Below are 26,550 nucleotides of genomic sequence, written 5' to 3'. Positions count from 1 at the left end.
TGCTGCTCTCCTGTGTCTCATGACCCAGTTCTCCCACCCTATCCTCAGAAGAATGTTTTCCTCCAAAGAATTATATGGCATTTACTTACTTTTGTTGAGGCCAGAATTCATGTTATTTCCCCATGCTCCTCTTCTGACTGAGTCATAAGAAGGGTCTAATGGACAATAACAAATAGGGGTACATTAGCATCACCTGCTTCTCAGACAGATTGCATGAGCAGTATCTGTAGCGATCAGGAAAAATGAAATTCAATTCAGCAATGGCTTTTAAAGCATCACTCAATTCTGGAAGCGTACTCACCCCCTGGGGTTGGGGGTGGGGTAGTGGAAGGAACATTAACACTCTGAGTTTGAGGTTTTAGTCTTATCTGGGAGCCAAAGTAATGGGAAGAATCATGAATGTGAAGTCAGAGGATTGGTTCGAGTTCTCTCCCTGACACAATTTGTTGTGAAACCTAGGACGAATCAAAAGTCTCCTCTGGGCTTCAGTTTTATTTAATATGAAAATAAAAATTTATGTTTTATCGACCTTATAGGGTTGTGAAAATGATCAAATGAGATAGCATATGGAAAAATACCTTATAAAGCTTTCTACAAATATAAAGTGACACAAGATTAGAAAAATTTTAAATGTCCAGAGCTCTGTAGCAAAATCCTTCAAGCAGCTCTGAAAAACAGGCAATGTCTGGATGAAAGGCCATTGAGAAGAGTGTCTCAAAGCCCAGGGCCATGACATTCCTGGGGGCCAACTCCAGTCCCCTATTTCAGCACGTAGATGATGTGGGATGACATCGCAGGGGTGTGAGCACATTCCAGGTTCTCTGAGGGCTCTTGAGCTTTACTATTGTTAGTGGAGAGGGCTAAGCTGATGACCACAGAGAAAGTGAATAGGCCAGAAATGTGGCTGGGAAAGGGGCTGGATCAGAAAATGAGTGGATGGAGACCTGCTTCCCACCTGGATGTGACAAAGGGCTTGTGTCTCTATTGTCTTGGAGAACACTCCTTGAATCTGAACCTTTATGATCGTAACCTCCTTGAAAGATTCCGTATACCTCCATAAATGTGTTCAGAAATTGCTTAACTAACTAGCTGGAAACTTCTTCCTTCCCTTTCTAGTAGAGTAAGTCCCGTTGAGACACTGAGCAGGAATAGCAGAAGAGCTTGAGGATACAGAATTAAGACTTTCAAAATCATTCCATGAACAACAAAGAAACCATAAAAACCATCTGAACAAATGGAGCACAAACCTCATCAAACAACAGTCAGACTGGGTAAAACACAAACCATCCCCTTCTGCCCCTTCAAGCCTCTCAAACAAACTGGAGTAAGAGCCGGGAAGACGGATGGACTCGGATTGTCTGGCCTCACTGTTTCTGGATAAGAAGAACCAAAAGACAGGGACAATTTGTGTGTGGTGTGTGTGTGTGTGTGTGTGTGTGTGTGGAAAAATCCACGTGCAGATGTACATTCCTCAAGGCTCTGGAAAAGCCAGTTCAGTTTTTAAATTACAGTCTTTAGCAACTGGCATGAAAAGCAACACAAAAGTGAGGGGGATGGGATAGGGAGGAAGGGCAAGGCAGGGGACCAAAGAGAGAGACAAAGCTCAACTCCTTCTGCTTTTGTTTTCCTTTGACTTTTTTTCCTTTCCTAATTCCTCCTCTGAAGGGATTCTTCTTCTTGCTTAAAAACAAACAAGATAAATGAAAAACCAGCTTGCTCGCAAGCTTGGAATGAGGTGGAAGGCTCTGATGGGCATTTTCTGAGATGTCTTGCAGAGGTCTGCAGAGGAAGTGCAATGTTGGCAGCGGCAGAACATTTTTCTTTGAGCAGGAATAGTTGCTGCTTAGGCCTCCGGTAAGAGATTTGGGACCAACTTCTGCACTGTATTGAGTGCATGGCCAGGGAGTGGGTGTGAAGCGATAGGAAACAGTTCCTCCTCCTCGCCTGTGAGTATGAGAAGGTAATTACAATTGTGAGGAAACACAGGTCATGTGCCTAAGGTGTAGAGGAAACATAAAGGGCTCCTGGAGGTTGAAGGAGAGGTGAGTGGAACTAGGGTTGGGTGACTTCAGTGAGAACTCTTTGGAGAGAGAAGAATGTATCAGGGAGGAAGAGGGCAGAGGAGGGTGGTGAGATGTCACGGTGAAGCCTAGAGACAGCCACGGGAGGAGCTGTACCACTAAAGTAGAGGGATGTGGAGGAAGAGGAGAGAGGCCAAAGCACATTCAAGGTCTTGCTAATGGAAGATCAGCAAACTCTGTGACCTTGGCATTGCAGGCTGTGGAAACTAAGGGAGGTTTTGCGCATGCTGCCACGCTAGGAAAACAGGGTGTGGTGAAGAATGAGCTCGTGATGGTGTGTGGGGTGGATCCGAGAGCCTCGGGGAAGGAAATCATTCTAGTGGGAGCAGTACAGAAAGTCGAAGAGAAGTGACACATTCAAACAAAAAGAAAAAAAAAATCATCTGAACTTCTGACTTGACTTCTGACTTACTGTGTTGATAAAATCTCTCAAGTTTTTCTAAACAGTTTTTCGGCTCAATCATTAGTCTGCAGAAGGCTTTGACCCTCTCAGAAAGCTACCTTGGAACCACTCAGAACTATTTCTTTTGGAGCCCAAATTATGGCCATGGCTATAGTTATCACTGACTTCTTACCAGCTTTTCTTCCTATTCTTTTATTCTAGTTCCAGGGACAGAGTAGGCATGCAGAAGTCCAAATGCCTGAGGGAATTCCCTGCCACCACAGAGGACGGGTGACCATGGGATCTTCCTGTAGTTCTGAGTGATGAAGCCTGGCTGAAGGTGTGCCTTATCAGAGCAGTGGCTTGGCAGCCCCATCTTTCTGAGATGCCCCAGGGCCTGAGGAAGGAGGCAGACCTTTATGGGGCAATGTGCCCACAGACCCATCTGATGGCAGAAGCCTGGCTAACAGGACTTTGGAAATCCCAACCAGTTCTACAGTCCCCCGTAGATGAAAAACGAAGTGACAGAAACAGAGAGGCCACCCAGCAGTCAGCCTGAACTGTGCTCTCACTGCGAAGTTAACAGAGTCATTCATGACGGGCCATGCCCTAAGCTGGCGCTTTCAGCCAGCGTCCATCCTAGCAGCCTGTGGAATCAGAGTGACGAAGACCATGAGCCTTCCTCTCATTTCTTTTTCATTCACAACCATTTGCATGGAAAATCCTCCCACTGGTACCTGGCTGCTAAAGGACAGCCTGAGCCCATTGGCTCAGGGGTTTAACAAAGCACTCCATAGGCTCTGTGGCTCAAGGAGACGTCTGGTCAATGTAAGATTTAAGTTAAAACCAGCATTTCCAGAGCAATTTCTGCTCCAAAGATAAAGCATGAAGATGCAGAAGGCCAGGAACTAAGGTCTAGCATTCTGCCCTAGGGGTACGAAGAACTGGGGCAGCCTTGCAGACTAAATGAGATACCCAAGTAAACACCTAGCATGGTGCCCAGTACCTCAATGGATGTTAGCAATCTATCACATGATTTGTGTCATAAATCAAAAAAATATTCAGACCCAGAAACATGTTGGGCAGCCTCACAAATCCAGATCAATTTCTTCCTTCCCCCGCAAATCCCTCACCCACTTCTGCTCTTCCATTTCCACTTAGCACATAATTTAATCAATGATTAATTTGCATTTGTCCCCCTCCTTCCTAACATCAGGTCCGTAAGAGTGGGGATCTCTGTTGTGTTCACTATATACAAGCACTTAGAACAGGGCCCCACATAGAGCTGGTGCACTGTGTTTGTTGAATGAATAAACTTGGCCAATATTTTCTCCTACTTGCTAAATATACATAATTATTCTCATTGTTCATGATATAACTAGCTGAAGGGAACCCAGTGCTCCTACCCTGACATCTCTCCACTAAATTAAGCATCTGGGCTTAAGATTTCCATCTAGGGTGTTGAGGGGTACAGACTATATTGCCTCTGTGTCCCCTCCGAGTAGAGTGGACCACAGTCCACCTATTTATGAGGCATAGGCTAAAAGTTTGCTCCCCAAGGGAAGTCAAGTCCTGAATGCTGCTTAGTGAAGTGGTGTGCATTTTATTGTATGTGTTTTTAACAATGTCATTGCTGAAGTGAGGGTTCATTTTTTTTTTCTACTAAAAGTTACTCAAGAAAAATTTAGCAGTGTGGTCACCTCTAGTCCCTGACATACACACAGAGGTGTATCTATAACTGGAATGCAAAAGCCTGGAGCAGGGAGCTGACCCAGCGGCTCACATCCCTGCACAAACCCCTTTGCAGAGACCCACACCAGTCCCACAGACTGCCCATCAGCACATGGAGTGGGGGCTCAGCTGGGGCTTGCCTGCTATGAGAAGAACCCTGAGCATGTATGGAGGCCCTCCTGAATGTGGTGCCTGGAGTCTGCCTCCCAAGAACTGACTTCTGGAAAGATGAATTTGAGGTGGCAGCCAAAGGCCCAGTGTTTAAAAATGTGGCCGGGGACACCAGTGTACCAGTTGATGATTTCTGCCCTTCTCCATGGTGGCAGATGACTTAATCAGCAGATGATCACACCCTGCTTCTGACAACTCGCTTTTCACTGTGGTGAAGGCTGACGCCTTGGTTTTACAGAGTACCAAGACGGCAGATCTTAGTGTGATTCCTTTTCAGAAGAGTGACCCAAAGAGCTTTGCCTGGAGTTTCTGGTTTCAGGCAGTCCTGAGATCAACTCTTGCCAAAGCAAAGAGGCCGGAGCCTCAGTCTGGAGAATGAAGACATTGCCAGCCATTGTGGATAATTCAGCCTCATATATATGATGGCCTTAACAGTATCACCATTATGTGATGCTTGGTGGGGCTGAATTTGACACTAAATGGCCTCTTAGATTCCAGGAGAGCCTCCAGGGGTACAGAAATATGAGCATGGAGATTTTTTTTCTGCAAAGTCTGTGTTGGAAGGGGAAAGCTGTTTCTGGACATGACCCTCTCATAGACATACCAGTGTTAACTCAGCTCCTGTGTGAAGCTTTTCACCTGGTCCTAGAAATATGGCCAAACATCTCTGGTAAGATATTTCCTTCTGCTCTGATGCCTCAGCTTTCTGAAGGCCCAAACGTCCCTGCTGGCAGGCAACACTCCACCTCGTTGTGACCTGACCGGAGGCCAGCAACACCGCGACACCAGCTCACAAAAGCCTCTCTCTTCATCCCCTCTGTCATAAAACCTTGCTCTCAATGACTGGGTGGAAAATGATGAATTTTCCCTGAAACTTCTCATTGAATTTCTGGTTGCCGCTGAGAAGGCTGGCAGCACCTAACCCTGTTTATCCTTGGAAAGCCTGACTTCTGAATGCAGACCTTTCAGCTGAGCAGTGGGCAAGGCTGCTCATGCTCCCAGCAGAACAGGGGCCTCTGGTAGCCAGATCCAGACCTCCTTTCTTGAAAGAGTGAGGATGCACAGGAGAAACGCTCAAATCAATGGTAGCCCTGAGATGCAAAGCCCTCAACTTCCTAAGAGAGCCATGCCCACAAGGAGGAGGATTCACTCCCAGACTCCCATAGGGAAGAACCATGTAGGTGAGCGGTGGTGTTTGTTGTTGGGCTATCCGACAGGTTACGACATGTACTGCTAGACGGCTGGACTAGGTGACCCTCTAAAACCCCTTCTCCTTCAGAGGTCCGGTGCTTCTAACAGGTCCAGTCTTTGGGGAGGAGCAGCCTCTCCCAGCTACCAACCTTGCACAAGCTGCTCTTCTCTAAGCACTCCTTCATCCTGTGCCCCACTCGTGGGACCTTCTCTGCTGCCCAAACCTTCCGAACCCACAGCTTAGGACCAGCTCCTCCTCTGCTACAGTCTCAGCCGTCAGCCCTGCTCTGAGGCAAAGTATCCGCAGGGCTTAGGATGCCATCATGAAGCTATCCTTCCTCTCTGGTGGGCCTGGGGATTGTTTTGGCAGTTAGGAGATGGCCTTAGAATCAGTTAACCTGGGTCTCAAATCCCAGCTCTGCCATTGGCCTTGTGGAGCGACCTTGGTCATATCGCTCTGCTGCTTTGAACCTTCAGTTCTGCTTCTCTGAAAAAAGCATTAATAACACGTGCTTTATACAATTGCTATGAGGATTAAATAAGCATGTAATGAACGGTGGTTTTTAAAATACATGCCATATACGTGTAGTCTATTCAATCTTGCTGGCACCTCTACCGTTTATTGTTGGTGGGATGAGGTTAGCAAGCTCATTGAGAAAGGTCTTGAAAAGGAAGAGAAGCCCGAGGTCTATAAAGGAGAAAGGACAGTTTTATTACTGTTCTCCTGGATCAGTGATTCCCAAATTTAAACAAAGTGTGGTCTTAGGCAGGCTGGCTGTAGTGGCTCATGTCTGTAATCCCAGCACTTTGGGAGGCTAAGGTGGGAGGATCACTTGAGTCTAGAAGTTCAAGGCTGCAGTGAGCTATGATTACAATAATGCATTCCAGCCTGGCTGACAGAGTGAGACACTGTCTCCAAAGCAAAAAAATAAAAAATAAAATAAAATAAAATAAAATAATAAAAAAAGGCTCTCTTTTAAAAGAAGAGGTGGATTATTATCTTGGACCCTATTTGAGAAACCCCATCCCAGAAGACAGGGAGGGCTGATGGCTATGGGTGGTCTGCCTGGATGTGAGGCCCAGGCGTTACCCAGCATCCTCCTTCCTGCCCCACTGTCAGCTGCCAGAGTCACTGCTCACCTGGCCTTGAAGCTCAGGGCTGAGTTTTCACTGCATCCCACCATTCTAGAGGGGCTCCTCAACCTTCACTTCGGTGGCATCTTACATCCTAAAGAGCAACAGAGGAGCTTGGCATCCACTGAGACCTTGGGAGAAGGAGAATATCCAGGGACTGCTTTCCCCAGACTTGGAACTCTCAGGGAAAAAACATCCTGGATCAGATTTCCTTTGCTCAAGGACCTTGTCCTGGAATCCAACAGTCTCTCCGCCTCGGAGCCGACCCTGCTGCGTGGAGCATAATGGAGGGACTGTTGAAAATATTAGATGGACAACGGGAAAAAAAGACCTGGGAGAAAAAGGTTTGGAAGAAATGGCTGGCTTTTAAACATGACAAGCGTGGAGGGTGAAGTGGCACATTCGCTGGGCACAGCCTTGCCACAGCCACGTGAGGCTCCCTGCTGAGCCTGGGCCCTTCTTCTATTTCATTTCTCCCACAGACTCTGTGTCTAAGTGACACAGATGTCTAAATGACCGATTTATTTTGATAAGGCCTCGAAGAGGGATTTTTGGGCCAGCCTTATGCGGAAAAGCAGTTCATACTGGCTAGATTAACTGGATGTTCGCCAAAACTTCCTTCCATATTGGGCCATGTAGACGCAACTAAATTGCATACTTCTTAGATCAAATCTGCCTCTGGTTTAAGAGGATTCCAGGTAGGAAAAAAAAACATAGCAGTTCACTTAGGTAATCAGGCTTGGGGATAAATGAGAGGCACTCTCTGTGCAACCCCCTCTGTCCTGCTCTGACCCTGTTAGGTTGCAATGTTCACAGCGAGGTTGCCCTTCTCCTTGGCCATAGGGGATACACTCTTGTGTCTGCATAACAGTCAGCTTGCGCATCCTTCGCTTTCAAGGTTCTGCAGGTCTAGGCTTGCTAGTGAGTTGTCTCGTACCTATTGCCTGTGTCTTGCTTAGCCTTCGAGTGTAATTCTTTGTACACTTGTGTCTCTCGCTAGATGATCATCTTTAGGAAGAGGGGGACTATGTCTTAATCACCTTTGTTTCTCTCAAAAACTCGTTCTTGCCATGCGCCATCACCAACTTATTGGGTTTAATCAATGCCTTATGTCCTACCACACATTTCTTCATTCAATCAAGTTTTATTGAATGTCTACTATCTTGCCAGACACTTCTATGTGCTGAGAATACAATGGCAGCCAGACAAACATCCTTCCTCTGTGGACCTGACATTCAAAACAAATAGTAAGTTATGTTGTATATTAGAAGGTGATGAATGCTATGGAGAAGATAATACCAGGGGAGAGAAGTAGGCAGTGCAGGGATGGGAGGGCTTCCCTGAAAATGTATGATTTGAACAAAGACTTCATCTGTCTAACATTATGAAAACAGAGCTCTACATAGTTCCATAATTTTATTTTGAAAGGTGACTAGATGGTCTGACATTGGTCTCAAAGGCCCTTGGGAAAGCCAATTCCTTTTATTTAGTTTTTTTTTTTTTTTTTATGAGTGAGAGTTGCTTTCTGTTGTAGGATGGCAAAGCTAGCTAAGAAACTTGACAGCATCTCTTTAATGTTTGGGAGAGGAATGCTGAAAGGTAAGATAAATCCCATCTTTTAAAGACTCAGTCACTTTTTGCATATTTTGAATCAGGTGATTATCAAATCTATGGTCGTGGATTTACGTTGAACTCAAACAGCCATTCCAATCAAGAAACATGAAATCCCAACACTTCCCATGATTTGCCATTTGACCTATGTCTGAAGTGCTTTGCAGGAAAGGACAAGTATAGCAGTGTAGCAGAAGTCTGGCCATGTAGAGAGTCAGTGTAGCAGAGGCGAACAGGTGAGTTCGTCCTGAAGGAGCACTCCTTCGTCCTGGCAGGTGAGCATGAAAAACTTCAGTCCCTGAGCCATGTATCTACACGTCAGACAGAGCACAGCAGTTAAAAGAAAAAGAACCATTGAGTCTTGGTAGGTGGAATGTGGTCTCACTTATTATATCATAGAATCAGAGGCTCCTTTTCAGACTGGAAGGACCTCAGACATTATCTAAACCAGACATGCAAATTAGCACAGGCCCAGAGGCCCAAAGCCTGAGAGAAAGCGTATGTGGCCATGTAAGAATTTTAATAGAAATTGAAAATATGACTCATAGCAAAAAACTGCCTTTTTCTAACCTCCTCTAGGATACTGGGCAGGACTGATAATTATTTTGCAGATAGGCCAAAAAGGCCAAAGACTTCTTAAGCTCAAAGATTTCTCAAAATGATACCAAGAATGTTCTTCATCTCTTTGGAAGAGTGATACCTAACACAGATCAAGCATAAGACTGTTTGTGATGTTACTAAGGGCTCTTAAAGATCTTCATGGGAAGAAATGCCATAATTTCTCATGAATCCATTCCATATAGGGAAATGGCTCATTGCAAAGGAAAGAACTCTGGGCTGAGGGTCAGAACTCCTTGCTTTGCCTCTCATCTCCATCAGTTATAAGCTGTGTGGTCTGAGGCAAATGACTTAACCTCTCTGAACCTCTTAGTGAACCTCTCTGTAAAAGGTAGATACTTGGCAGGGGTGGGAGAGAGTGGTGTGATTATTCCTAAATTTAAGAGTTTAGGAAAGCAAACAGCACACTGGATTCTCACAGGAGTCTTTGGAGAATAGATGAGATTATGTATATGAAAATGTGGTCTATACTCCAAAGTGTCCTACAGAATTCTAGCTGATACTCTTTCAGAGTTTAGTTCATGACAGATAAGAAGTTAATTTTTCTTGTGTCAACCAAAGCTAATTTCTTCTGGTTTTTCCTTGATTGGAGCAGGATGGAGTAAATATTCAATGGTATTTACTGAATATATACAGGGTTGGAAGAAAAGAACTGAGAGAAAACTCACAATTAAAGACCACAAGGTAATCTGTAATTAGGTCCAAAAATAGCCTGTGAATGAGGTTAGGCTTGGAGGAGAGAATGTAGTCTTGAGGAGGAAGAAAAAAGTATCTCGAGGCAGACAGGACTTCAATGGGATTTCAAAGAGTGTGTTGGATTTTGACAGAGTAATTGTCCCACTTAAATTTATCATTTTTTATTTAGAATATGCCAAAGACAGGAAATATAAACATCGTCAAAGAGGCACGTTAGGCCTCTTTTTTTCGTTTTTATTTTGAGACAGGCCTTGCTCTGTCACTCAGGCTGGAGGAGGTGGCATGATCTTGGCTCACTGCAGCTTCCACCTCCCAGGGTCAAGCGATTCTTGTGCCTCAGCCTCCCAAATAGCTGGGATCACAGGCACATGCCACCATGGCTGGATAATTTTTTTATTTTATGTAGAGATGGACTCTCGCTATGTTGCCTAAGCTTATCTTGAACTCCTGAGTTCAAGTGATCTTTCCGCCTTGGCCTCCCAAAGGGCTGGGATTACAGATGTGAGCCACTGCACCTGACCCATGTTAAACTTCTAGATCTTACAGATCCCCGAGATCAGAAAAAAAAAAAAGGCTGCTCACATCCTGGTTAGGGTTTCTAGCCTCCGTAGTTCCTCCTCAAAGACTTTCCTTTCTCCAAAAAGGATATTTCATGAGAAATAAGTTCTTTAATATCTTAGATAAGGGCTTCTGAAGAGAGAGTTATTAAATCTATAAAAAGAGATTAGAAAGGTTTTTATATTAAAATAACAAATGATGCTTCCTATATATTGGCCTTTCACTAGAAGATGCCCCAAACTCATAGATCTTTGTCTGGCACAAAAAAAGCTCGCTCTCTCGCTCTCTCTCTCTCTCTCTCTCTCTCTATATATATATATATATATATATATATATGTATATGTATCTCCAGATGGATGAAAGAAAGAAAGAATTTGGTTGATGAACATGGTCTAAACAAGTTGTTTCTTTTAAATACCTTCTAGCTACCAGTACCCTCAAATAACCTCCCTGTAGTGGAGTTTCTAAATCAGTGTATTAGGCAGAACAAACACCTTTGGAATACTCTGTACTGAGGTGGCCCCCAGTAGGGCACTGTGGACCTAACCTCCCTTTTTTTTAAGTATTTTGGGGCCCTTCTCCTCAAAACAGCCAGTGGGGATCCCTTCTAATTTCTATTACAAATCAAGCAATGGTAATGGAGCTGCATCAAGAGAGGCCAACTGCATTTACAGTCTTTACTCTGTTGTCTGGAGTGGGATGAGTGTGCAGTGTCAAGGTGAAACTTGGTGGAGATGGCAGGCCTAAAATAGTAACAGCCCAGAGTCTGCAGATAAATTAGAAAACATGCCAAACCCAAATGGCCCACTCAGTGGATGTGAACTGCCACTGAGAACTGTAGTGGAATCTACCCCATCCAGCACTCAGGGTCATGAAGGCCCCTCCCTGGCAGTGCAGGAGGAGTTGCTGGGCTCAGTCCAATGGGAATCAATGGGGAGGGTGCCCTGGAAGCCCCCAGCACCAATCCTATAGCCCGGCACCAGCTCCCTGCTCCACTTTGAGGTTTACCTAATGTCATTTTCCTTTACTAAAATGTAGCAGGGCTCATCCATTCACTGTCACCATCATTAATGTTGTAGAGCACATGGGCACCTAGGAGGGTCTTGATTTCTTCAGAGTGCATCTAAGAGCAGCTCCAGTAAGCAGAAACACCAAAGACAGCCCAGGGAGGGCAGAAAGGGCAAAATGGGAACTTCTGGGCAGCCAGAAGCGTTGCCTGGCCTGGTGCCTTCTGGTACGGGAATGAGAAGAGGTGAGCTCTGTAGTGGCAGGAAGGAAGCGGACTCAGAGCAGGAAGGTGCCTTTCTTCTCCAGTTAAGCATTGGGATGAAGCCCTGGCTGTCAACGCTGGTGCAGTGCAGGGGCAGGACATTCCAGAGCAATGGAAGATTAGTCTAAGAACACAAGTGCTCAGCTCCAACGTTCTCCTCATTCCTTTAGCTACCAAGGGCACAGGCAAATTTATGAGGCACATGGGGCAGAGTGGGGCAGCCGGAGCATTCTGGAAGTGTCTTTAAGATGCTTTAAGCTGATTTTGACATCCCTTATTTCTTCTTGGCAACCATGGGTCCATGAAGCTTACAGAGGCAGAGGATTACCCATGAAATTGATAGACCCACGAAACTATTCAAGGGAAACTTCATTTCTCTCAAATAATAGATTTATTAAATTTGTTGAATTTATCCACCCCCACCCTTATTCCGTTTTGTTTTTGAGACAGGGTCTTGTTCTGTGGCCTAGGCTGGAGTACACGATGCAATCTCCACTCATGGCAGTCCTGACCTCCGGGCTCAAGCAATACTCCCACCTCAGCCTCCGGAGTAGCTGGGGCTATAGGTACACACTACCACATCTGGCTAATTTTGTTTATATTGTCTAAAGATGGGGTCTAGTTGTGTTGCCAGGGCAGATCTTGAACTCCTGGGCTCAAGTGATCCTCCCACCTTGGGTTTCCAAAGTGCTGGGCTTACAGGTGTGAGCCACTGTGCCTGGATGTTTTTAAAAATTCAGTTCATTGAAATTCTTACCGAATAGTGTTACCCAATACAATACTTTCTTTTCTAAATCTCTTTTTTCCTTTATCCTCTTAAATGCAGTAATAAACACAAAAGGATATGTGTACAATTATATCAATTATGAAGTATAACGATGAAAAAGACATTTGTGAAACCACCACAAATAATCCTTCTTATATGTTGGCCTTTCACTTAGAAAATGCCTGAAACCCATTTGTCTCCATGTGGCAAGGAAGAGGCTTTCCTCTCCCTCTCTGTCCAGAGGCAAACAGAAAGAAGGAATTTGACTGATGAGCATGAACAAAGCATGTTTCTTTTAAATACTTTGCAGCTCAATTACCATGCACCCCCTCTTCCCCCCTCCAAACAACCCCTTTATAGTAGAATTTCTAAAATTCTAAATTGCTAGATTCCTTCTTGAAATGCAAGTAAGATTGAGTACATTGGGTCAGGCTCCTGATTTTTTAGATGGTAGCAGCAGTCAATACGTGAACATAATTTTAACAACTAGACAACATCAGCTACCTGTGGGAAATGCACCTTTTGATGGAGGGTGGTAAATGGAGCAGGAAAGGGCCTGGGTGGGGAGAGGACTGCAGGAACAGGCTCTGTTCTGCTTCATATTAGCTTTGTGATTCAGGCTTAACATCATACCTGCGATTCGGGTAAAACCGGAATAATCATAGTGCCCACTTAACAAGGTTTTACGAAGGATAAAGGTGAAGTGAATAGGAAACTTCCTGGCATATAGTAGGTGCTTAACAAATGTTAGCTCTTATTGTGGCTGCCAGGAGGCATGGTAAGAAAACTTAGGAAAGGAAAGTTGAAATGAGCAGAAGGTGCATTCTCCCTGCAATGTTACCTTTCCTCGGCTTGGCATGTCCTCAGCCTCCTCCTGATGGGCACAGACCTGAAGGGCCTGCAGAGTCCAGTTGACAACAGTAGCCTGTAATGGCTGGGCCAAGAGCGGGCTGTGGCACCATCATCCCATGATTGAAATCTGCTCTTTATGAATCTTGCCTCCTTGCTCAAGGATGGGACTGATCACGACTTCCAAGGAACCACCCTGGGGTCCCATGCAATGGAAATTTAGGGCAGGGTAGAGAGAAAAGGCAGTGCCATGCCAGCAGATGCAGTGGGTAGAGCCAAAACATCCACCTTGTAGAAACATCTTGAAGGGTTAGTTCTACACCAAACTGCTGGGGAGTCAGTTAAGGTACTTTGCTATTATTTTCACCCATCCATCCAATAGTCCCTACCTCCAAGACACTTCCAGTCTCACAAGACAGAAGACTGCTGGGCTGGGATCTATTGAATGATGCCCTGGTAAAACAGTGAGTATAAGCAAAGCATGCTGGGGAAGGGTGAACAAGACTATAACGAGGTAATGCCATCTGACCTGACCAGGGAGCTAAAGGGTGAGTGTGGTATCCTAGAATATGGATTGGGGGTCAGGGCTGAGAAGGATGAAAGGAATACCTGGCAATGGGAGAATGGGGAAACATTATTCCAAAGTGTGTTTGAAGACAGCGTAGACAGGAACCAAGTCATATTTGAAGGACAGGTCTTTGGGTTACAACCTAAATGGGCAAAGCTGTATTACTGAGCAAAACTGTCACACCTCTGTGCTCCAGGGGGATCCAGACAGTTCTGGAACTTGCCTCTAGTGGTCCCACAGAGCTGAATCTGGATGGCCTTCCAATATGAACACATTGAAGGGTGGGTGGTCACCTTAAAAGAAACCCCAGTATGGCATGCTCCCAGGCAGAACCGTGTCTCCTTTCAACTCTAGGTGGTCACCCTTAATTGTGCCTGTGGCCCACACAACCTCTGGTAGCTTTGAGAACATCTGAGTTCCCTCCATAGTGGGATGTATGGTGGTGCATTTTATTAAAATAATCAATCAATCAATCAATTAACACAGAAACTGGGGAGAATGATCATTGGAAGATATTGTTGTTTCCTTCTGTTTCAAAAGAACACTCAAAGAAGTAAAACCTACATACACAAAATTCCTCCTCTGATGGAACAGGGCCACCTCTAATAAGGCAGTGGACCAATACTCGGTCGTTCTTCTCATTATCCTGGAACAAATTTACACTTGTCTTAGGAAACAGGCTAACTGTTTCCAATAATTTGAGGAAAGTGTGTCCTAGTCACTGCGTAAGGCCACATGTGTGCAATAGCAGTGTGCACAGCACACCCACGAAAAGAAATAACAGTCCTTTTACTTAGAGAAAGGAAGGATAATGGTTACTTAGAAAGTGTCCCAGACAAGCTGTCAAATTGAATTCAGAGAGCTGGAGTCTGACTCCAGGACAGGGCGGGCTGGCTAAATTCCCGAGGGATTGGGGTTTCCTGCCTGCTCCAGCTTAGAGACAACGAGTCTTTGTTTCCAGTTCTGTCGCTCTCCCTCCTCCCCCGGTCTCTGTTTCTCTCTCACACCCTCGTTCTCTCTCTCTCTGTCTCTCTCTCTCTCAATCTCTGTCTTGTGAAAAAAAAAAAAAAAAAAATACATACAATCCCCCAGAATAGGGTCAGATAGAAAGCAGACAGAACATTAACTCTGGAATTTCAAAGGAAAACAGTTTTTAAAAAATAAAATGGAGAGGGCAAACTACTGTCTATCCCATAATCATAAATCTTGCCTTTGGACCACAGAAACAGCACACACGCGAGCGCTCGCGCACGAGCACACACAAACGCACACGCACACAGACATCCCACAGTCATCCCTGCTTTCGCTAAGAATGGCTTAGGGGCACTTCATCGTAAAGGAAGAACATAGAATGACAGTGTTCTTCACAGGCTCTCCCGTGAGGCCGCGATACCCTCCAATGAGCAGTGTGTGTGCGCTGACGTAGATGGAGCCTGCGGGGCCACACAACCTGCTGCATGAGAGATGTTATTTACTCCCTAAAAATAACAGGAGATTACCTCACAGTATATTACAGGCGTTTTCCTTCGGGTGCACATGTTTCAGAACAACCCCCAATACGCCGCGCTCTACAAGGCAACACACACACAGCCCACGTCTACACCGAGCACCAGCTCGCGCCCTCCCGCACAGACACACATACAAGGCTGCCGCATGCGCGCCCTCCCAGGTGCTGCACCCGCGAGCGCATCGGCCCCGCTCGGGCCTGACACGGGCAGTGCCCAGTGCAAGGAACGAACATGGCGTACTCTGGGACGCGCTCGCCCGGAGAATCAAGGCAGAGATGTCTTGGGGCATCTTTTGAGTTATGGAAAAATGCAGTGATATATAACAGTAGAGAGAAAAGTCCAGTGAACTCTGTGGCCCCATCTCCTTGCTTCAACAATCATGAAGTCATGGTCAGTCTTATTTCAGCTCCATGCCCACCTACACTGCCCTTCCTGGCCAGATTATTTTGACACAAGTCCCTGGCTCTCAGCTCCTTCGCTGAGCTTCCTGTCTCACAATGACATTTCTAACTGTGCCCAGTTTTCCGGATTTCAGGAATCTATGGTATGCAGGTTCTACCCCAGGCTCTCTTCCTGAAACCTGCATCAAATACCCAGGCCTTGGTTACTCCTGCAAGGGCTCACCTGGGCTCCCGTCTCCAAAATTCAACCAGAAAACCCACACAGCTGCCCCGTACCGTGGTCCCCACACACCCACCCCAGCAAACACACTGCTTTCCTCCGTGCCTTCCTCCTTCCCTTTACTTCAATATCTAGTTCCAGCTCCGCCATGCTGCATCTTGCTAGAGGCCTCCGTCTTTCACTACGACCTCTAAAACCGTAAGGACATCCATAAAGGAGGTAAATACAGGGGAAATAGATGTGGTGATACATGTGAATTGCCCCCACTCCAGAGTACCGCAGTTCCTTATGTACTTAGCTGTCTGTCTCTCTGTTTGCCTAGAACCTGCTTGAGGGTCGGGGCTGTGCTGTGTTCACCATAGTTTTAGGGCTCCAGCTGGTACTCTACGCAGAGAAGATTCTTCATAAGAAAGAAATGAATGAATGGAGGAGAGCATGAATCACAGAATTTAGCTCTATTCCTGACTAAGGTACTGGGTATCTGCAATATCTGCCTACATAGAAATAAATGTGTATATTTGTCTTCACTCCCTGTGTGACCGTGGCTGGGTCCACACCTTCTCTGGCCTCAGATCTCTTCTGTTCTACAAGGGATTTGGAGAGCATGTTCGGCTTGAGTATTAATGATACTCAACTGCATTATTACTTCTTGTGTGCAGCATGCATTTTTGTATTTTGATTACATACAGTTTTATATTTCCTTCATATTTCATAGGTTTGTTTCCCTAATAAGTTTGCTGTTGTCGTTGTTGTGAGACAGAGTCTCTCTCTCTCACCCAATGAAGTGCATTGGAATGATCTCTGCTCACTGCAACCTCTGCCTCCTGGGTTCAAGTGATTCTCTTGCCTCTGCCTCCCAAGTAGCTGGACTACAGAGGCATGCCACCACACCTGGCTAATTTTTTATTTTTAGTAGAGATGGGGTTTCACCATGTTGGCCAAGCTGGTCTCGAACTTCTGACCTCAGGTGATCTAACCACCTCAGCCTCCCAAAGTGCAGGGATTACAGACATGAGCCACCAAGTCTGGCCCCGTAACAAGTTTTAAAGCAGCTTGGCTATCTATGCATAGTATCCTTCACAACCCGTGGTACAGTGTTAACATCTGATAGACCCTCAAAAATAATTGTAATTAGTTTTCAATAATAATTACTATAATTTTTACTATAATAAATTAGGACAATTTACTATCGTTATGATAACTTGTACTGAGCACTTACTGATATGCCAGACATTGTGCTGATTTATGAGTTTTACATCATCCCTTGAAGGAGCACTACAATTATCCTCATTTACGAATGAGGAAACTGAGGCAGAAAAATGCCTTGTCCGGGTCACAGTCTGAGTCCAGAGCCCGAGTTTTTAATCCGTATGCTATAAAGCCAAAAGAGGAGGCTAATGCTTGCCTTGGGTAAACTGAGAGTATTAGTTAAAGAATCCTTAAGATGTTGTCAGATGCTTGAATGAAGAATGCTGAGATAATGATTCCAAAAGCAGCCTAGAGGAAACACGGAACACACCAAAGGCCCAGACTTGAGTCTGGCTCGGCCTCACGACCTGGGTGATTTCTAAGGACCCCTGTATTCTCTCTGTGCCTTGTTTTCATTATCTAGAGAAGGGGCATAATACTACTACCAGCCTTGTCCTCTCACGGTGTTGGCACCAGAGGGCACAAACAGGTTAATGGATAGGAAAGTGCTTGGCAAACCATGCCAGGCTGCCAAAAAGCTGTTGTTACCATGTGCATGGCTCCTGCCACCTGGGACTCTCCTGGAGAGAAGCCGGGCTCCCATTAACATGGGCTTCAGTGCCAGCCAGGCATCTCACTCTAAGGGACACAGAAAGGTAGTTTCTCCCCTCTCTTTTCCATACTTAGCATGCAAGCAGACAGACTTTTTATCCATTAGCCAAGGCAATGGCTGGAGATGGCCATTCTGCCTGCAGTGGGGCCGCAGTTTTCAGTTTCCTCGTTCAATGGCAGTCCTGAAAGGCTCCCAGGCTGGGGCTTGAAGCTCAATGCTCCGCAGGCCCTTGGTGGGTTGATGAGTTCCAGGAGTTAATAAACAAGGAACTCAATATCCTCTGTCTTTTGGAGAGTCAGAGGTATTTAAACAGATTCAGCAGGAGGAACTAAGGAAATGAGGGCTTAGGCATGCAAAGCAGCTCTGAGGAGGAGATGTGCTGATTCTTGCACGCTGCTGGGCCAGCTGAGTGTGCTGGGAAGGCCTCCGGCAGGGTGTGCCCAGAAAAACACACTGAAGCTCTGATCTGGGACCAGGGCAGACACAGGCACATCTGCCGCCTGGAGGACTGGAGAGAACAAGGTGTGGAAAGTCAGTAGCCCTGGCTCCAGGACTCTCATGTACTTGAAAAGGCCCTTTAGCTTCTACAATCCCTGTGTCCTCCCTGTAAAGTCACGTTACCAACAATTTACTTTTTAGAGGGGTGAATGAAGACATGTCAGAAAGAAATTTCTGATATGTGCTAATGTACAGTTCTCAAAATCAGTAATATCATTTATCAATAAAATCAGTTATCAATGACAGTGATGAAAAACTAATCAAGATTGACAGTCTCTTCACTTACCTACACCTTTATCAGTATACCAGCAGGGCCTTCCTTTTCTAGGACAATTTGGGGCCAGACAACTGCCCGGTGTATCTCCCAGAAAATCTGGAGTAGCTCTAACATGAACTTCATTTCTCTCTAGTTCGTCTCTGTTCTATAAAGCAGGCTTCTCCAGCTTGGCTTACAGAAATAACGTGGAGAGCTTTAAACCATTGCCAATGCCCAGGACTCAGCCCTGGAGATTCTGAATTAATAGGTCCCTTTTTTTTTTTTTTTTGGCATTTGGGCATCAGTATTTTTTTTATTTTAATTTTCGCATTTAAAAAATTCTAGTAAAATATATAACATAAAATTTATCATTTTAATCATTTTAAGTGTACAACTTAGTGGCATTGAGTACATTCACAATGCTGTGCAATGATCCCCACCATCCATCTCCAGAACTTTTTCATCTTCCCCAACTGAAACTCTTATCCACTAAAAACTAACTCCCCATTTCCAATCCCTGCCCCTCCTGGTAACCACCATCGACTTTCTGGCTCTATAAACTTGACCAAGTGACTTCCTATGAGTGGAGTCCTGCAATATTTGTCCTAGAGTCAGTATTTTAAAAGATCTCCAGGTGATGCTCTGTGCTGTCAGAACTAAGGGCTGATAGCAAGCGTAAGTTGTATATCAGTTCATCTCTGGAAAAAGAGAAGAGTTTAGGAACGAAGATGGAGCTGACCGTGGGAAAACTGCATGGGCAGAAATCAAGTGTTGCAAAACATTCACATCTTTGCCTATATTACACTTAGGTTAGGTATTGCTTTTGCAGAAAGGCAGCTGGAAGGGAAAGGCTGTATTTGTCAGAAAGTGAGGGGCTTTTAGTCTAATCCTCTGACCTGGTTTGAGTCCTTGCTCTGCCATTGAGTAGCTGTATACCCTTCAGTGAGTCACTTAATAGGGCTGAACCCCACTTTCTTTTTCTGCAGAATAGAGATAATAATATCTAATTCAAAGACCCAGTGCAAGGCTTCAAATAAAGCATGTGAAAGTGTCTGATATAGTCTAAAACCCTTTATAGATGACAGGTCGGCCTGCTATTGTAAATGGATAACAATAGCTTTTATCCTAATTTATTTTTTTAAGTGCTTTAGCCTTGATAAACTAAAGGTAGAGAGAGCACAACCACACTAGCTGAATCCAATCCATGTCCATGGAATACTTAAAGGGGCTTAAAGATTATTCTAAATTAATTTTTGAAATCTAGTCTTACTTCCTGGGCACAAATAACCCATGGAGATTGCAGCCATTTTCAAAAGACAAGCTGGAAGGGTGATTATACAATTTTAAAGCCAAAACCCATTTTAATTTGATAAGTGCTTTGAAGACACATTAATAGACAGAATCTCAACTTCCTTGCTTTGTGCTTGATGCCTGCACCTGCGCTTCGTGGATTGCACCAACGTGCACTCACACTGACACACACACGCACACACGCACACACACACACGCACACACACACATACAGCTCTGGTGCTCTTGATGAACTCTGGGTTTGTTTGGGGCTGTGTGTGTCTCATTCAAAGAAGATGGAGCCAAGGTTGCCTGATGTCTTCTAATAGCTAATAGATCGTGATTAGAGCAAAGCAGGAGAGCCCGTGAGAGGTGGGGAGGAGGCAGGGAGGTAGGGAGGGAGGGCTTGGTTAGCTTTGTCTTGCTAATGTGCTTTATTTTGTGGCTTGAGGGGTCGTTCAGACAGATTCAGACCACCTCACAAGGGGAAGGCATAGAGGAGCAAGACAGCTCAAGTGGAGAGCTTTACTGCGGACAAAAGATGCACCTGCAAAGCGCAGGCTTAATCGTCTCTAGAGGCCAGGCCCGATGCTGGGAGATAAATGCCGGCACCACCTGAATGAAATCGCGGCGGCCTGCGTTTGCCTGGATACTGCAGTTAATTCACTTCAGAAGAGGGGTTGCTACCCAGCAAGAGGGAGCTGCTCCTGCAACAAGCCTGAATGAGCCAGCAGTGTTACAAAGGTACTCCCTGTACACAAAAGGGCCATGGAAGGAAATGCATATGGCAGGTAGAGGACAGGGCTGAACAATAAGACCCGTGGAGGAGGAGGAAGGAGTTGGTTAGCAATACATTTCAACTTGGATAAACCAGTTTCTAAACTAAAACCTGTATCTGAAGCCCAATATCAGAAAATCCTTCATTAGCTCTGCCTCAGAGCCTCGTTGGCTAATTCTGATGTTGGTAGCAGGTTGGAGCCTGGAAGAGTTGGAGGAACTTACAAAAATCCAAATTCAGCAGTTCAGAGGTTAGGGCTCCTCCCATCCCTCCCTCCCTCCCTCCCTCCCTCCTTCCCTTCCTTTCTTTTTCCCTTCCTTATATCCTTGCTTTCCTCCCTCTCTATCTTCCGTCCCTTCCCTTCCTTCCCTCCCCCCTCTCTCTCCCTCTAGTCATTTTTTCCCCTTCTTTTTTCCTTCCTTCCAGAAAGTGGATCCCTATCTGCAAATGAAATAAAACTCAATATGTAAAACAAATCAAAGACAGTGGCTCTTGAGCCCTCGCAGCAATGTGGCTCCTGTCATCTCCTTAGAAGCCAAGAGCTCCAAAGTCAGAGCTGGACTCTGACTGACCGATTTCCTCCCCTTCATTTGATGGGAAACTGAGGTTCAGGGCATGAAATGATTTTTGCACAGTAAGCCAAGGGTACCCTGACCTTCGATCTAATGCATTTGCCACTAAAATACATTTTCTCTCTTCCAGACATCTGCAACAGCATATTAAAATAGGTCATCAAGCGAAGTGTGACTCACAATGTAGAATGAATCCATAGAAATTCAGTTTTCATGAGAAAATTCAATGGAAAGGAAAAGCAATAGCAGAAACAGGACTGGCTCAGGGTGGGACAGGAGAGAAGGAAGCAAATGAAAAACACAAAGGTTTAAAAGCAGATACGTTATATAATTCCGCTAAATGTTCCGGTCATCACTAAATTATAAATTGTTAAAATGAAACAGAAAGTGCTATAGGATCAAAGCTGTGACCTTGGACAAGACACCCAGCTAGTGTCTTTGGGTCTCTGTTTTCTTCATACCCCATGTGGATTTTGAGCCAAGTGGTCTCTTCCCTTAGAAGATCCTTAAGTTCCTTTGAGAGGTTATGCTGTGCTGCGCTACATGTAACTGATCCTGAAAGCTGCTGCCTTCCTTCTGTATTATGCGGAGGATGAGTTAAAGAAAAACTAGGGACAGAGAGCGAGCCAAGGAGGACAGACTGCCTGCCATACTCCTACGAGTCTTCAAGCTCCTATTCAGAAGTCCCCTCCTTGGTGGAATTTTTGCTTTACCATGAAAATATTTTTTCCAGTCTATCTCTGGTTCCTAATCATTATTTATTTACATTTTTTTCTCCTTTGAGCCAGGTACTGTGAATTATTCACTTCTTTAAATTCCTGAAATCTAACACAGTATCGGAACCACTCCTCATGCCATTTCACAAAGATGCTGAGAAATGTTATTGTTACTAAAATCTTCATTGGCAAAAATCATTTGCTGAGAGAGTTTTATTTCTCTCTCAACCAATCCAAACCAAACCCAACCTGACCTAAGTCACCACTTTAAAACTGAATGCCATTGCTAAAATTTTCTTTCTTTCTTTCTTTCTTTCTTTCTTTCTTTCTTTCTTTTTCTTTCTTTCTTTCTTTCTTTTTTTTTTTTTTTGAGATAGAGCCTTGCTCTGTCACCCAGGCAGGAGTGCAGTGGCACCATCTTGGCTTATTGCAGCCTCTGCCTCCTGGGTTCAAGCAATTCTCATGTCTCCGCCTCCTGAGTAGCTGGGATTACAGGTGCCTGCCACCACACCCAGCTAATTTTTGTATTTTTAGCAGGAATGGGGGTTTTGCCATGTTGGCCAGGTTGATCTTCGTTCAAACTCCTGACTTCAAGTGATCCATCCACCTCCACCTCCCAAAGTGCTGGGATTACAGGCGTGAGCCTGTGCCTGGCTGCTAAAATTTCTCGAGGAAAAAAAACCTTTAAACGTAGACATGCTGGAATCCTTGAAATCTTCATTTCATTATTTTCGGCAGAGAAAACTCTCAACTTTCAGCTTTGAAAGTAAGCAGCATCCATTTTATTCTAAAAGCAACATGTTTTCCTGCATGGAGTGACAAGCTCAAGTTGTATCTTTGTGATAGTATTACAAGATACTGTAAAACCTTATTGGACTTTTGCAACTGGTAGCACCATGGCAAAGATGTCTGGCTTCTTGACTTTGTATGCTAGAAAAAGTTGAGTGGAACAAGCAAGCTGGTTTTCTGCAATGATCTTAACAGCATGGGATGGTGTCATGTCTGGTACAGAAGAAAATTTTAAGTGCACAAAAGAACAAACTTACCTTCTTTGACACTCAGTCGTGAGGATTGGTCTGTGTGGGAGGTTGTATTATAGGCCAGCAGTGAACCTGAGAGGCAAAACAAGACAGGTTATAACCAAAACGTTCTTCTGAGATCAAGAGTAGAAGATGACCCGACAAAGGAGTGGAAAGGGGAAGAGATAGAGAGAGGGGAAGAGGGAGCGAGGATTCCTAGAAAGAAAGGAAGAGCAAGGCTAATCCATTTGCTTGGAGACAATCATACAGGTCTGTAATTGCTTTATGGAGTAAAGAGACAGAACACACTGGAATGAAACTCTCTCTGGGAAAACAAACACCACCCCCCCGAGCTGCCATATTCATAGTTCCGAAGTGCTCTGGTCGGTATCATATCATGATAGGAACACAGCATTGAGAATCACTAAACCCGGGTCCGTTCCAGTTGGTATTAACTCACCACGTGACAGTTGGTGAGTGACATGTCTAGATTTTGATTTTTTCTTCTTGATCTAGAGCAGAGGTTGGCAGACTCCTTCTACCAAAAGGAGACAGTAAGGTTTTTATAGGCTTTATAGGCTAACTGCAATCTCTGTTGAATAGTCTTCTTAGTTTCTGTTTTGTTTTGTCTGTGGGCCACTTTTGGCTAGATTTGGCCTGCAGCCTGTAGTTTGCCATGGCCTGGAGGGGGAATCAGTATCACTCCTTTCAGCTGTGATATCCTCTGGGTTTACAAACATAAGGTCCTTCTACAGGTGAGGGTGAGGTGCATGGGGCTCTGTTATTGGTGGTGGGGGCACTGGGAGTTGGGAAGGAAGTGAGTGGTAATATTCCAATAGGAACTTTTGCTTCCCTTCACCTATGTCTAAGAACACACAACTGAACGTGAGGAGTCATGCGTTGAATTTTTTATCATCTCAGAATGCTGATATCCATCCTTTTAAAATTAAACTTCAATGCATCCCTATTCTGTACCCAGCACTTTGAAATAATTTGTTTTTGCACGTAAAACACATTCTCCCTTCTTTCCCAAAACTAGATTTGTTCCTTTGTTTAAAGCGAATTCAAGGTTGTGTTTTGTGAAATGTAGGCATTTTTGCCATTCTCTTTGAGATTCTCCAAGGGAAATCTTAAAGAGCCCTCAAAACTAGGGCTGGGATCTGCTTTTACAAAACATACCATAAGCTCAACACATGTGTTCGAGGCTAAGAAAATTTTTCTAAACAACCGTTTTCCCTGCTTCCTGTGGCCAAGTGGACTGGCTTGGGTGCCAGGGGTGGGAATGGGCTGTCAGACGCTCCTATTTTTAGTCTCCAGTTGTGGAAGGGATGCAGAAATGGAGCTGCCGCCTCACCCAGCCGTGGGCGTTTGGTTGTGTGTCTCACAGAAAATGTGCGCACTACCAGGCCAGACGATGAGGAAGAGAATTTTATAAGAATCGCCCAACTGCCTAGAACAAGACTGTTAGTTCTAGCTCTGCAGCAGCTCCAGACAAAAACAAGTGGGTTGGGGGGGGTGGGGGAATGGGAGGAATTACAAGGGTGGTATTGAGCCTGCTGTGTGCCAAAGTGTGGCTATGTGGATGCCATTTTAGAAATAAGACAGTCATAGGCCGGGCGCAGTGACTTACGCCTGTAATCCCAGCACTTTGGGAGGCTGAGGTGGGTGGATCACGAGGTCGAGAGATCGAGACCATCCTGGTCAACATGGTGAAACCCAGTCTCTACTAAAAATACAAAAAATTAGCTGGGCATGGTGGCGCGTGCCTGTAATCCCAGCTACTAAGGAGGCTGAGGCAGGAGAATTGCCTGAACCCAGGAGGCGGAGGTTGCGGTGAGCTGAGATCGCGCCATTGCACTCCAGCCTGGGTAACAAGAGTGAAACTCCATGTCAAAAAAAAAAAAAAAAAAAAAAAAAAAAAGAAAGAAAGAAATAAGACAGTCACATGAATGTAACATCCAAGAGCCAGCTACATTTGGTTATTCCATTTTTAAGAATATCAGTGACAAAGTGAGGCTGTAACAAGTTCATTTTCATAGTCACACACCAAAAACTGATGTTTCAGGCAATGATGGACCACATATATGAAATGGTCCTATAAGTTGGTAATAGTGGATTTTTACTGTACCCTTGCCATGGTACCGCAATTGTCTACTACGTTCAGTACAATAACATGCTGTACAGGTTAGTAAGCTAGGAGCCACGGGCTGTAGCAGATAGCCTGTATGTGTAGTAGGCTATGCCATGTGGGTTTGTGTAAGTACATTTTGTGGTGTTCACATGAAGATGAGCTATCCCGTTACTAAGCAAAGCACGACTGTATGTTTATTAAGCAAATGAGAGTTTAAAATTAGACCTGCCTGCTTTGTGCTCTCCATCGATTTCCCTTCTCTCTCTCAGCCACCGGTTTCTCATCTGTAAAATGGGCTAATCATGCCACTTACCTAAAATGATACTGTGAAGATCAAATCAAATAACACATGTCATGTGCTCAGAATGGACCTTGGTTCATAACAAGCGTTCCATAAATGCCAGCTGTGATCATTACTATTTTTGCATCCTTCCCCCACAGATGCTACAATTACACACAGTAGTTCTCTCTACAGATGTGTTCGCCAAGCATAAGTCTTGTCCTCTGATTAGAGTTATGAATGGGTTCTGCTGCAATAAGAAATAATCTGGCATGACTGGAAGGAAGTGAAGAGCTGGAACCAAACATTCCGAGGGAAGACAAAAAAAATCCCAGAAGTAGGGCCAAGAGTGCTTGCCTCTCTGTTCCTGACGTTCTCTGCCTCAGGCCGAACCCTCACCGCTACAGCAAATAAAGAAAAATGACGATCTCTGAGGAGGAGCACACTGCCTGAGTCATTAGTGCAGATGTAGCCGAAAGCACGAAGCTTAGATAAACCACATTTATTAAATTTCCCCCTTGGTGAAAGTTCTTCTTTGGGCACACATGAATTCCACAGGAAACTCCCCGAAAGCCAAGAGAAAGGGTCATTTGACCTCTCCAAAGCTTGCATGAAATACATACTTCATGGCAACCTAGGAAAAGGATTTTGCCCTAAAGACTGTTCTTGGTTCAAGTTTCACTGCTAGAAGGAATGGCTGCCTTCTCTAAGGAGGGGCTGGTTGGGGGCATCTGGCCTCTCTCTCAAGGGACCCACATTCCCTCATCTTCTCCAATTTCTACTTCATCAGTTTACCAGGTTCTGTTTTCTTAAGAAACTTGTTCTGATGCAGGCAGGTCCTCCCGGAGCCCAGCCTCCCGCTCTGTAGCTTTGGACTGCTTTCTCCTGCCTTGAGGCTCTGTTTGGCCTGACCCTGCCACGGGCTGCTGAGCTCCCCCTCCTTCCTGACACCAGCACATCAGGGTAAACAGGCCACGATGAAGACTGGGGGAAGCAACGCTCTGAACAGACATGGTGTGCCAGATGCTTTCCCTCTATTCTCTCACTTAATCCTTGCATGAGCCACACAGAGCCAGCATCCCCTTATTCCTTTATACAGATGAGAAGGGCAACGTTCAGTGAAGTCATAGCGTTTGCCCAGGATCACACAGCCAGAGAGTTCAAGAAGCAGGAGCCTCATCCTAGTTTATCCACAAAACCTGTCCTCAGTCCGGCAGACCCCACCGCCTCCAGGCTAAATCATAGAAACAGGCAAAACTCACCTACGGGGACGGGACGGGAGGCAGGGTGGTGGTTGGTTTTGGGAGGAAGCAGTGTTGGGGTGGAAAGAGCGTACAGAGGACTGAAATTCTACTCCTTGACCTGGGAGGTGCTCAGGCGAGTGAGTGGATTCACTTAATGATAACTCCTCAAGTAGCTCATTTAAAGAGTTTTGCACTTCAGTTCAAACTGAA

The 26,550-nt window shown here is 45.1% G+C and overlaps 1 protein-coding gene across 3 annotated transcripts in view; it reads right to left on the bottom strand.

Moving 5' to 3' along the window:
- FLI1 (Fli-1 proto-oncogene, ETS transcription factor) overlaps positions 1 to 26,550 on the bottom strand; it is a 124,415-nt gene that overhangs the window by 7,125 nt on the left and 90,740 nt on the right. For all 3 annotated transcript variants that reach the window (XM_074400852.1, XM_074400853.1, XM_003923516.4), the window contains exons 5-6: positions 22,713 to 22,778; positions 90 to 155 (exon numbers count right to left, since the gene is read on the bottom strand). In XM_074400852.1, the coding sequence (XP_074256953.1) occupies positions 90 to 155; positions 22,713 to 22,778 (132 nt within the window). The remainder of the gene's footprint in view (positions 1 to 89; positions 156 to 22,712; positions 22,779 to 26,550) is intronic.

The sequence above is a fragment of the Saimiri boliviensis genome, chromosome 6, assembly GCF_048565385.1.
Source record: "Saimiri boliviensis isolate mSaiBol1 chromosome 6, mSaiBol1.pri, whole genome shotgun sequence".
Classification (NCBI taxonomy): domain Eukaryota; kingdom Metazoa; phylum Chordata; class Mammalia; order Primates; family Cebidae; genus Saimiri; species Saimiri boliviensis.
The sequence above is the reverse complement of the archived record's forward strand: the minus strand, read 5'-3'. Positions and strand labels throughout refer to the sequence as shown.